Source organism: Limulus polyphemus, unplaced genomic scaffold, assembly GCF_000517525.1.
Source record: "Limulus polyphemus unplaced genomic scaffold, Limulus_polyphemus-2.1.2 Scaffold552, whole genome shotgun sequence".
Classification (NCBI taxonomy): Eukaryota; Metazoa; Arthropoda; class Merostomata; order Xiphosura; family Limulidae; genus Limulus; species Limulus polyphemus.
This window is the reverse complement of record NW_013666162.1, coordinates 385335-398712: the sequence shown is the minus strand read 5'-3', so window position 1 is coordinate 398712 and position 13378 is coordinate 385335. Positions and strand designations below refer to the sequence as shown.

Below are 13378 nucleotides of genomic sequence, written 5' to 3'. Positions count from 1 at the left end.
TATGTTCTGTGAATCTTGTTTCCTATTTTCTTTCTGTTTCTCCGATGTAGAATTCTGGGCAGTTGTTTTGTAAACGAGTTGGTATTGTTTGATTTTAAGTAATCTTTGTTTTGTAACGATTTTAATTTAGGGCCGGGTTTTTGTGAGAATTTGACAGGAATATTGTGCTTAATTTGAACTACATAATGGTTAGTTTTTCTTCAGTTTTATATGGAATGTCTACATATCTAGACCTCTCAAAGGGTAATGAGAAGGGCTATTCTGTTTTTGTGAAAAACTAAAAGATGAATTCTGTAATAAATACTTTACCAAAAACCTCCTTTAAAACAGTTACTATGTTAGGCCAGACTTTGTTTTATTAATTGGTTTACGTAGTCACCGACACAACTAAAGTTTTTATCTATTTTTAAGAACAGAGCTACACAACAAACTATTTGAGCTGTTTCCACTACAGATATCGAAATCCCAATTTTATCGTCATAAGCCCAGAGACTTACCGTTGGGTTAGAAATAAAATATATATTTTTTCAATTTGATGCTTCACATATTTCATTCCGTGACATATGCATTTTATTCTTCCAATATTATAGTATTTCGCCCCCAAGTGGCACAGCTGAATGTCTGCGGATTTACAACGCTAGAAACCGGGTTTCGATACACGTGGTGGGCAGAGCACAGACAGCCCATTGTGTGGCTCATTTACAAACAAACAAGTATAGTATTTAACTTGAATTCATCATCTATTCCGTAGATGTGCAGGTTTCAAACAACATGTAGTCGTGAAGTTCATTTCACTCTAGCTATGTTATTTCCGAGTGGATATTTGTTCTCCTGATGAGAGGTATTTCTACACTACTGCAAAAATATCTACAGCAGTGTCCTTCAATGATAGTTCAGGTGAAATCTCGAGGTTATAGCTTCATCTATGCTTGAATGAGAATGACCAGTCATTCTGAGTAAATATGGTGTTTCTTGCAAAGTAAAGAAGTCTGGATTTAACCAGTCTGATTTCTCAGATATATCATTACTTCACAAATGATATCTTGATAAATCTCCGCTTATTAAGTAGACCTATCCCATTGCTCTGCGAGTAACTTTGTTGTAACTGAACATACCAAACTAATATGATGATGAAGAACCCACGTCTTATGGTTTGAAGCTTGAATGGGTAACATAGTAAAAAACGTACGTTTCGGCAAGATTTTGTCACCATCCTGACATGTTAAAATTGTAACAACATTTTCTTTGTTACCCATTCAAGCCCTCTCCAAACGTTTATTATACAAGAACTAAAAAAATATCCACATTTGATTTTAAACCACGTGAACTGCCAGAAGTTACTGAATAGCTTTGACCTCTAAAGTCACGATCTTCAACTTATGGTACAGCATAGAATCCAGAGTGCACTTCCTTTAAAATTATTTTTAATATTAAAAGTTTCTTTAAAAAAATTAATAGAGACATGCTATGATGTTAAAGACTGTGGAAAAAACACCTCTTGACATGCCATTTTTTGTATTAGTTGAATGTAATCAATTAGTAAATTCCACTAATCACCCAGCTCTAGTTGCTTCCATGATATATTCATTCAAGTATTGGAGAATGAAATGGGTATTCATGTTATTGTATAGGAAATCATATTGGTAAAGTTGCCAGATGAAGAATCTATGGATTGTTATGTGATTGGGCTGTTTAGAGGGAGTAGTGGGAAACCATTATCCTTATACACTAGATGGCTCATGGAAAGCTTACAGGGAGGAATGGCGCACTCTAGACATGACAGCCTTCCAAAGAAGCCTTTTGCAATGTAAATTACACTATTATCAAAATGCACAGTCCTCAGATAGTGCATGACCAGATGAGACAACATGGACTCTAACAATGTGGTGAGGTTCCAATATTCAACTTATGTAAAATATGTATTCTACTAACACATGCAAGTACACCACTTTCAAAATTATCAGTTTTTTGTTAACTGATAAACTTACACTAAGGTAGTAAAAATAACTGATTATAAGCTGTCTTTTCTTTTCTATTATATACTATTTCTATAACACATTTAATAAATTTTGTTTAATATATATTTCATTAAACTATTTTGAGTTTTTAATAACTTTATTTTTACTTACTATATTGGACATGTGGAAAATTACCCATTTAACAAATGCATTAATTAGGCTCCAGTCAAAATCTAAGTTGTGAACAGAGATAAACCCTTGGAAGTTATTGTTTTATAAGTCAGTTTTATCGATCATGTCAGTACGACTGAACTCTAACTACCTACTTTTTATTATTTCCATTACCATATACTGAAAGCTGCTATCATTCAATGATTGTAATATTAAATATCACACCCTGACTTTAAAGATAACTTTTATTATATCATTCACTTCTGAGGTGATGAAGTTCAAGAACACAATTATGACTCCAGTTTACTTACTTGATGTAAACTAATATGGTTTACTGTTACAAAAACTGTAATATGCTGTATTCTTTAATATTCTTCATACTTTCCTTATCTATGTAAATAAGAAACCATATGCAGTAGTATTTTTTTTATTATCCAACAGCAAAATCAATATACATAATCATTCCTTTTTATCCACAGATTATGCAATGCTACTAGCATTGGATGCAATTCTTGGCCAAAGATCTGCACATTCTTTTGCTACTGGTCCTGTAATAGCTGAACCTAAGTACAAATAAAAAATAATAATTAAAAAACTTGGTGATAAGTCAGTTATCCAACATTACAACACTGATTTATAGACTATTCCTACTTATCTGGCCATACAATAAAATTTTATTTGTTTGTTTTTACCAGCAAATGTTATTTGAATTAAATATACTAACAAAATTCCAACTCATTAAACTGTTTCATTTTTTGAAACACGTTTTTCTTCTTCTAAAGTTCGTGTGAGTGACTGTATAATTTAGCCCATGCCCTGTCTGGTTGTGTATCCAATCATCACATTTATATCGTGCTCTAGAGTAATCTTAATTTATATATGAGAAACTGATTATGATAAATTAGTTATATATATGATTTCTACACAGAAATAATTAACATAAAATGAACAGACAAGGCATGGTTATTTCTTGACAGGTTTCAGATTATGCACAAATACACAAACAAAACTAGAGAGCATGTCTGAACTTTCATTAATTTTTCAAGGAGAGTAAAAGAGACGAACAATACAGTACAACATCTTGTTCAAAATCCTCAATACAATACTGTAAAAAAAGTGTAAAATCTCAGAAAGCAAGTTGCTATTATAAATTTGTTTTGGGTCATTAGTTAAAAATATCACTTGGATAAAAACAATTTTCTACACAATTTTAATAATAGGTAAATCATTTTACAGATTAATACTGCTAGATTAGCAAGAATTAAACACAGAATTAAACACTGTATTGTAGTAAAAGATTAAGAAGCAAAGAATTTTGATCTGTATTCAGAGGAACCATAAACACAGCTTAAATATTCTGGTTATTTGGTGACTATTTTTACACGTCACTTTATCATTATCAGACTGACTACTTTCATAAAGCAAACAGTACAGATTCTTTCAAGTTGACGGCATAAATTTAATCATCTTTACTTCTGTCACCTTTCTTTTCCAATACATTAAAATGTTTGTATGTCAAGTTTTTTTCTGGTCTTTGAGAGAATGGTTGTGGTTGTTTGAAAAAGGATGTTGAGTGAAAGAAAGTTTTCAATAAGTGAAATATATTATAATTTACAATAAATTTTTACTTCTGGAATTCAGATTTTAAGCTAGGTGCACTAAAAGAGCTATTTAAGTGCCAAAACATTAACCAAACACACTGGGGCCCCACTATAACGTGGGTCTGTCTTGGATCCCAAATTTTCATTTAACTCTATCCTTAGACAATGTATTTCCACTCTTTTTTTGCAACGCGTCAAACGCTGCCACAAATGACAAAACCACGTTTTTTATTCGATTATACTTTCAATGCTATTTTAATAATAAAACATGTAGTTAGATTCCAAATCAGCCAAGAGACAGCAGCCTTGTGACTAATTAAAAGGTTTAGCCAATGAAATTTCCCCATTGTAATTGAATAGTTTTTTCTCTGTATAAATACATGTCAAATTTTTATCACCAGAAGAAATAAAATTTTATTTATTTGAATTGATTGTATTCATTTTGTTTGCATCAGGTCATATGGTTTATTTGTTTATTAGGTTGTTTAAACCAGATTATCTGTAGTTCCGCATTATTCCGACTACTGGCTTGGCAGTTTTGAAAAGACCTCGTGTTATAATGGGACCCCAATGTATAGTTAGAACAATGCTAATAATTGCTTAATGTTAGAACAACTGGTCACCCAGAAAACTTTATTAACTTTTAAGATAGTCCCAATCTAGTCTAACAAATGCTAGTTATATTTGTGAAACACCCATGTCCCTCACTCTGACCTTCAAAAGTTAATTAAGTCTAGAAATTTGTGTAGATTACAAGTTTGGTCAAAATCCACCCATCCGATCTTGAGATATCCTGTCTGAAAGATCAAGATGGACAGGTGGAAACCAATATGTACCTATGGAATTCATTACAAGTACTATTACTTTGATCAATCAGAACTAACCTTTCATTTCTCCTTTGTTGTTCACAATAACTCCAGCATTGTCTTCAAAATAAATGAACACACCATCCTTCCTACGGAATGGTTTCCGTTGCCGGATAACTACAGCAGGCATAACTGTTTAAGAGATAAATATGCTTAACTAATTATGAAATCAATATCCACAATAAAAGAAGCACAATCATAAAATATTACTATTTTTAACATTTTTCTTCTGCTTTGTAAATATTTTCCAACATCAGAAAACTGGTGCAGAAAACTTTATAAATAAGTTAAAGCAACTTTTCTAATGGTAGTAGCTCTTTTCTCATTTAAGGCTAATGTCAGTATCACTGTTAGTTCTTTTATCATTACCTTTTTTTCTTAACTCTGGTTTTCCCTTTTTAATTGCTGCTACTATAAGGTCTCCTACTCCTGCCGCTGGAAGACGATTTAGGCGGCCTTTGATTCCACTTACTGCAATTACGAATATGTTCTTCCCCCCTAAAGTAAGACAATTTGAGAAAGACAGTTAATTCGACAGTTTTCATAAATTGTACTATGAATAACTCAGTGGTGTGATATGAAATATAATACTTAAAAATGAACCACTGTGAAAAAATCAATAAACACAAACTTCAAAAAGGTACTCTTTCAATACTGAACAGGATGTTGCAATGATATTAAAAACTACTTCTGGAAATTGAAAGACAAATTAAGATCCTTAAATGTTCTTTACACAATATATAACTAATGTTATAAATTATACAACAAAGTATGAACATACTAATATGAACAAGAAAGTTTTAATGCCCATTTTTAAGTTATTTGAATAAATTTTAACACAACTAACAGTTAAAGACTGATCAATGGATAGATAAAAACAAAACTTCATTTTTTGACTGTATACTGACTACATTATTTGTACATACTCAATTTTTTTCTCCAATTCCAAGCTGCAGGTTTGTAAAATACATTTTTAATAAAGAGACTGCATATAGTTATGTTTAAATATTATTAGTTTTTAGTGCTGTTTCCTTTTCTTTAACACTTCCAAACATCAGTTAATAAAAATCTTGCACGACCACAAACCACTCTGTCAAATTAACTTCACAGCAGTCTCATATGAAGTAACAGTATTTTGTAACACTTGTGAATCTCATTTTAATATGCCTTCTTTATTTCAGTTTAACATTCTTATGGAAAGAAAAAAAAATTCCAGTTTACTGCCAGCAACTGATTTATCTTAACCTGAAACATAGGTTGAGTACATTATATTAAAATAATTTTGAAGCTTCATCGCAACCTTACAGTCCATATTGTCATATCCTGCCATGCATTATATAATAACCGTAACTCTTGACAATATCAATGCAGCATGGTTTCTATTGCAAAAGGCTATCATGTTCAAAGAGCAACCCTTCTCACTGCAACTTTCCATAATCAATCTAGTGTTGTTGGTGGATGGTATGCTCAACAGTCTGATCATACAGAAATCCATGGGTGCTGCACCAAGTGACTTAACCTGTATGTTTCTATAGTGAATAGTATGAATACTTATTTTATTCTCCAGCTGATTGAGGTATATGACAGTTGAGCAAATATATCATGGAAGCAACCTATGTATAAATGACTTGTGTCACTTTTTCAAATAGGGATCCTTATTGATTACATTGTGTACTGTTGCCTGGGTCACATGGATGGCCACTGAACCTTGTGTTTATACATTCCCATTTGTTCCAAGACTCGGCACTTCTTACCATGGCTAGGATATGACTTGTTTCAGGTCTCATTCTGGATGGTCCTAGTGCTCCAAGGTTATGTTTTCACTGCTGAATGTGTGTGTGTGTGTGTTGTATGTTTGTCGTCAAGATTTGTCAAAAATGATGAATGGATTTGGATGAAAGTTCATATATATATTTGAACTATGACCCAACTTAGAAGCGATTAGTCTTTGGATGGTCAAGGTCACAAAAACAAATCCCTATCTGTTAACATTAGGACCAATTTTTACACTATTTGATTGTTTTTTGATGAGACTTGGTGGACATATGTAAAATATTATTCCTCATTGTGTTGCTAAAAATGGCTCATGTCTGTTAATAATAATGGACATACAGACAAATTTCATATTTAATGAGAATCGAATATGACCAACACTGTGTGGTGGTGGTATGCACTATACAGATTGCCCCTCTAGTTTTCTATTGGCATTAAGTACACAGGATATTCCTGTATTATCAGAGTGCATGAATATTTTGTATTAGAATGAGTTGTTACACACAATTTAAATAACAGGTTACCAACGCAGTCAGTTGCAATAATCTTTAAATACCTTAACATAAAATGCACTTACTTATGAAAGAAAAACATAAAAGATCACTTTTATTGAAATATCTAAATGTACCTGTATTATCTGCACAGTTCAAAACAGCACCCACAGGCAAACCTAGTGAGATGCGAAATTTGGCTCCGACAGCTCCTCCACGTCCTGTAAAATAATAGGAAGGTAAATTTCACCTGACGCTTAAAACAAGCAAAGAAAAAAAGAAAAAGAAATGTAATAAGTTAGTAGTATATCAACTGTAATAACTTATAGTTCCAAAGACCAACATTCTCGAGCAAATACAACATGGCCTCCACCATGCTATTCCAACATAGCCAACTCTGACATCAGAAAAATCATGAAAAACACTGAAAAGTCAGTCAAAAACTGTTTGTATCACTGCTTAGGACCTTCAAGAAAGTATCTCTGTACTAAATCCCACATAAACTGGTTGAAATATGGCTAAGTACAGGACCTGTAAAAAAGTGTATATTTGCAATGAACCCTACATAAATTGGTAGATTAATTGTCAAACAAAACCCTAAAATTTATGCTTTTTGTGGCATCTTGACCTCCCTCTACAACAAAAAAGTCTTTCTACCAAATCCCATGCAAATTGGTGAAAATATGGCTGAGTAATTGACCAAAACATTTTTTTTGTGAGCTCTAAACTCCCTAAAAAGACTCAAAATGAATAAATCCAATATTTTTGTAAATTATTGTGTTGAACACATGACAATCTATATCAGTGCCAATTTTCATCCTCATTGCTGTAACTATGACCACACAGGAGCTAAAAATATAAATTTTTGGGTTGACCTTTGATCCCACAAAAATTCTTAAAAAAGCCTAAATAAAAAAAATTTAAAAAGATGACTGGGCATATTGGACCAAGGTATAAACCTACGAAGCTTCAAGTCAATCCACCAAGAAATGTACTCAATTTAATCATCTTTGAAAGAAAGAAAGAAACAATAGAAAAACTCTATGTCTCTCTGCGGAGACATAAAACAGAATATGGTATATGTCAACCATACTATATGTAGCATATTCAGTGTTGATGAAGCCTTTAGTCCAATACCAGGGCTCATCCTGCTGACTGGAATATGATATACATAGTAGTGGTCTAGATTAAGCAAATTCATTGTAATTATTATAAATTTTTATTTACATCATTTGAAAATCACACTTGTAGAATAATGATTAATAACACAAGCTAAAGCTTTACTATTATGACATGAATAATCAATTGAAAGCTCAGAATGTCCCGTTAGTGGTTGCTCTGCATTTTTAAAGTCCCTTCCACCATTTATTTCTTTTGAACCAAGATTTCAATGAGATAGTGTGTGCCTTTAGTCTGCTCGAACTTTCATATTTTTTTACACCCAAATAAAGCGTAGTTACTAAGCTTGATAAATTATACTAGAATTCTATGGTATTGATGTAGTAATTTATGATTTTTTAGTTATTCAAATGTATATATATATATATATATAAAACCTAAAAAAACAAATTGTTTCATATCCTCCACGTGCAAAATTTTAAAGGCTTAGCAACCTACATCAAGCAGCATCCGAGTACAAAGGTCGTAACTAGAAGAGATAATTGTTTGCTTTACTTCTTTATTTACTGTTCTATGTTTTAGGTAAAATAACTTTAAGAACTTATTTCAAAATAGCAATAATCTATATACATATATAATGTATAATAATTGAAATGTGACTGTATTTTATAAAATACTTGCCTACTAAAACATAGCCAAGACAAGTTACTTTGTACAGACAAAAGGTAACCTTTTATGTTATTTGACAGGTAACTTGAGTGCTAGTGAGTCGCATCGTTGTAACTTCTGTATTGTTAGCCAGGCACGGGTGAAAGGTCAATGTAATAAATATATATAAATTATGTTATGAGATTTAAGCTATTTTGTCAAAACATTTACATTTTCATGTTATAATTTTCGTTCATTCTAGAATGAAAGAGGCATAATTTACATTTATTTCCTAATTTTTTATGGTGGTTGCAAGATCGGTCAAATCTACTGATCTCCCATACAGATTAATTACTGAAAATAACAGATAAAATATAAAGTTTTTTCTTAAGAAATGTTTGATAACTAATCGGATATTATAGATTTTGCATGTTTTATTTTTTTATAAGAATAATATTATAAAAAAATACTTCATGATCAATTATGTATAAATAGGCTGCGACTGCTATATAGCCTTTGTAAGGCCTACAGAAAAGTTTTGTCTTTTCTTTCAAAAAATGTCCAGATGTTTACATTTATGAATCAATGATATTTTCACCCGTTAATTGCATGAGCCAATTTCATAACGAACAGGTCCACTGAACTTTAACGGGAACAAGTTTTTATAGCAAAGCCATATCGAGCTATTTGCTGTGTCCACAGAGAGGAATTGAGCCCCTGATTTTAGCATTATAATCCAGACTTACCATTGTCCCACGGGGGACTTAATGGGAACAAACTAAAAATTATACGAGGCATAAAATCCACACTGTAATAATCGTAATAAATTTATATTAAAATATAATAAAAGGTATTTATACTTTTATTCTATAATTATTATTATGTTAATAAGCCTTAGTGAATGACTTATTTGCTTCCTAGCATCTTTCTATAAATTAAGTTTTCATTTTCTCAGAACACAAAATTTGAAACGGTATTTAATTTACAGCACAAGAATTTTGATGGTTTCTATCTCTGACAATGCTATCCAATTGTTTAACACACTTTGAACCATTCAGGATATATGTACTATCACCGAGTGTTGTAGCACTCAACTCATTATGTTTGTCCATGTATCTTTGACCTGATGCTTTTGCTAAATAATGAGCTTTCTTCACTCGGATAAATAGTTTATACATCTTGTATACCCATCTTTTTTAATGCTATGATGATTGACCAGGGAGTGTTTTGTTCATTTATATATTCTTGCAACTAGCCATATACTTTCTTTGCAAGCATGCATAACTATCTATCTACACCGTGAAGTTTTTAAAACAAACTTTTAAAACGCAAACCACGTGCATAGTGCAATCACAGAAATGGATAGTTTGGAAAATTGGGGGTTACTTTGAAACGATATTAACATGTCAGTGGAACAAGAATATTTCTCGCCTGTAAATTAAGCTGTTACCGGAATGTCATTACTTTTCATTGTATATTATCATTACTATTACTGTATTAATTAACGTCAGAATATAAAAACTAGACAAAACAATCTGACCAAACTCAGTTATCCGTCTTAAATAAATTATATATATATATATATATTTGTATACACATACGTTTTCTTTTCTAAAAGAAAACACAAAAATAAAAACACGTTAAACTTAAACCTACACTCCAATGAATCAAATAATTCTGCATAACACTAACATATTTTTAAACCTAAATCAGACGCCATTGTCTGAAACTTGAAATTTCATTCAATACTATTTTCAGTCAATATTTACTCAAAAATAACAAATCATTACATATTAATATTCAGTAAATAATTGGTAGTCGCATTTAATTAACGTGTTCATTACACATTTTACGTAAGATGGTTAAAGAATTTTAAGATTAAATAAAATATAAAATCTAGTTTATAACCTCACCTCGCTTAGACATTTTTCATGGATAGTAAGAGGAATGTTTTACTCATGCGCAATACAATGTTGAAATTGGGAAATGGTGAAAAGAAATCAATTACTTTAACTCGTTATTACATTAAAGTTTATTAGTTTTTTAAAGAAAATTATTCAACAAAATTAAAATAATAAGCAATAAAAATACAAAAGATCATATTAAATAATTAACTAAATTTATTGTTTTTCGCTACACTTTAAATCGGGTTTATAAAAGTCCTCAATCGAGGCAAGTCAAACTTCAAACTTAAAAGTAACAGTATTTGTACTCGATTACTTGGTTATATGTGTTGTGTATTATACCTATACTTTAGTTAGAGTCTTAGTTTCATATATCAGTATATATTAAATCATACAGTATTTAGTAATAAAATATTGTTTTTGGTTTGAATTTTTGTGCGCGACCGTGAAGTTACACGTTTATAAAAGATACATCGTGAAAAATTGTACCATTCCCTACAAATTACAATGAGTGCGAAAAAATGTGCTAGGTGTGAGAAAACTGTCTACCCTCTTGAAGAGTTAAAATGTCTTGACAAGGTACTACTAGTCATCCACTTTAATGTCCTGAAATTAATGCCCACGATAAAACTTAAACTTAACTAGCGTGTGAGCTTATTAGAATTTTTGTATCTAATTAAAGGATTAAAACTAAATGTGTGATTGATTTTACAGTTAAGCTTTTAATTTTATATACATTTTTCAAAATTTTTCAATGCACCACTCATAATGATATACTACACAGTGGTGCCAGAATAATACTGGGCATTGTCTTTTGGTTCTTATTATTAATCTTAATTTAAGAGAGTCTTAGGGCTAAACTATAATTTTTGTCGTTGCAAATGATCTAGCTAGGCTTTCTATTATTAAAAATATGACTTCATGTCTTTGAATTTTGATTTAATATAAAACTATCCTATTATTATCATTTCATAAGTACTACTAGGAATAGATATAGGTTAGTATGACTACGAGTAATAGTATTACTGCATTTATATTATGCTATTTTTAATATTAATGTAAAAATAATATTGATTAATCAAATATTCTCCATCTATAAATAAATTTTGGTAAATGATGGAGGCTTAACAGTTCTAAAGATATGGACATAGACTTAGAGAGAGAAAGCAAAAGCATTTGATTTTGACAATGAATTAATTAATGTTTCAACTGAACTTAATAGCTAAGAATAAACCAAATTATAGTAGACACCACATCTTTATAGAACCTGTTTCAAAGTTATCAACTATAATAAAGTCATAATTTTGGATCTAAATTTTTGAAGTATACATGTACTTCTAATATTTGGATTACTTTGTTCAAATTTCTCAAACGTCTTAACTCCTGATTCATACCACTGAAATAAGTATAAGTAAAACTGTTTAGTTCTCTCCTTAGAGCTCAAAATTTTTAATCTAAACATAAGAATAGTAGCCAATCTTTTTGCTGTTTCCTATATGTGAATCAAAAAGTAATCAAAACTGAGCATGATAATAACCTCACTTGCCAACTTGGATATTTTAAATGTTGTTGGGCATTTAACTATAATTTATTACCAGGCATAAGATTACAAAATAGAGAAAAGTGACAGAAGACTTTTATTTTAATCCCATTGATGTCACTTGTAAGTCAAGAAAAGAAATATACATAATCCAGCTCTAGGATGGTTTCTTGTTCGGGTGGGGGGAATGTCGAGTGGATATTTTGGGGTCGTTGGATGCGGTATTATTTTATATTTTCAACATTGCATGTCACTTGTTAGTTAATAAAATAACTCGGCAGATGTAGGTGGCACTATGCATACGTGTTTTTCCACTGATTAATACCAGAGAACTTTGCAATCTTTTTAGGGATTTTTACAAAAATTGGGGTCCCCTTGATAACTGCTATGGAGGCAAATATCCCTTTTGCCCCCTCCCCCAAATATAAATATATATATATATGTATGTGTTAAGAGGGTATCCAAATAATTGACATAAATGCTAAACAGCAAAAGTCTTAAAACAGACAACTCAAGATCTCTATTTTTCACATTTTACCAAATGGAAAAATGACCATTACCATTGCTTTTTACCACCAGTCTAATTCTGTTTATGTACATAAAAATCCAAACTGAAAGTTGTGGCATTTTATTAAAGGCTTTTTAAACATTAAGACAATCAACCCCAGTGACTTAATACAAAAAAACAACAACACTGTATTGGATGAAAATGTATGGGTATTGTATTGGTATTTAGAAGAAAAAAAAAAGGCAATACATTATAAGGAATGTTGTAAATCTTTTATGAAAAAAACAACAACAAAAACTATGATTTTTATATATGTATTTATTGATGAGAAGATTAAGAAAATAAGTGCCCTAAAATTTTTTTGCCTATGAAATACATTTCTATTTGAGTTTAATCTTATAATTACAGACGTTTAATAATTTTAAAATAATAGATATATGCTGTAGTAATTTATTACCAAAAAAATATATACCAAATAAATTACCAACAAATAGCAAGATGTATATTTATGTTTATTCTCCTGATTTTTTTATTCTTGTTTTTTTGACAGATTTGGCACAAAGGATGCTTTAAATGCCAAGAATGTGGAATGACTCTTAATATGAAAACATACAAAGGATTTAACAAACTTCCTTATTGTAATGTGTAAGTTAATTTTTTCACAAACATTTAATATTAAGAATTATTACATAATTTCTTTAAACTGTGCTAGGAGGTTTTTTTATTCATATAAATAATTACTTACAGGCAAGTCGTTAGATTTGACAAATACAATATATATATATATATATATATATAT

The 13378-nt window shown here is 30.6% G+C and overlaps 2 protein-coding genes across 2 annotated transcripts in view; one reads left to right on the top strand and one right to left on the bottom strand.

The window, feature by feature from the left end:
- Positions 1-2540: 2540 nt before the first annotated feature.
- Positions 2541-10596, bottom strand: LOC106459053 (60S ribosomal protein L23). Its single transcript, XM_013918628.1, has 5 exons — positions 10541-10596; positions 6998-7081; positions 4966-5094; positions 4615-4728; positions 2541-2692 (listed from the first exon to the last, which is right to left on the bottom strand). The coding sequence occupies exons 1-5, from the start codon at positions 10551-10553 to the stop codon at positions 2610-2612; spliced, it is 423 nt and encodes a 140-aa protein (XP_013774082.1). The 5' UTR covers positions 10554-10596; the 3' UTR covers positions 2541-2609.
- Positions 10597-10827: 231 nt separating this feature from the next.
- The window catches only part of LOC106459051 (LIM and SH3 domain protein F42H10.3-like), a 29661-nt gene continuing 27110 nt past the window's right edge, over positions 10828-13378 (top strand). The window contains exons 1-2 of the mRNA XM_013918627.2: positions 10828-11110; positions 13130-13224. Of these exons, the coding sequence (XP_013774081.1) occupies positions 11039-11110; positions 13130-13224 (167 nt within the window). The 5' untranslated portion in view covers positions 10828-11038. The remainder of the gene's footprint in view (positions 11111-13129; positions 13225-13378) is intronic.

Excerpts from the sequence above, each read along its gene's own strand:
- LOC106459053 (XM_013918628.1), bottom strand. Across the intron at positions 4,729-4,965 it reads ACCAGAGTTAAGAAAAAAAG|TTATGCCTGCTGTAGTTATC; the intron begins GTAATGATAAAA and ends TCTCTTAAACAG. Across the intron at positions 2,693-4,614 it reads CAACAAAGGAGAAATGAAAG|GTTCAGCTATTACAGGACCA; the intron begins GTTAGTTCTGAT and ends ATTTGTACTTAG.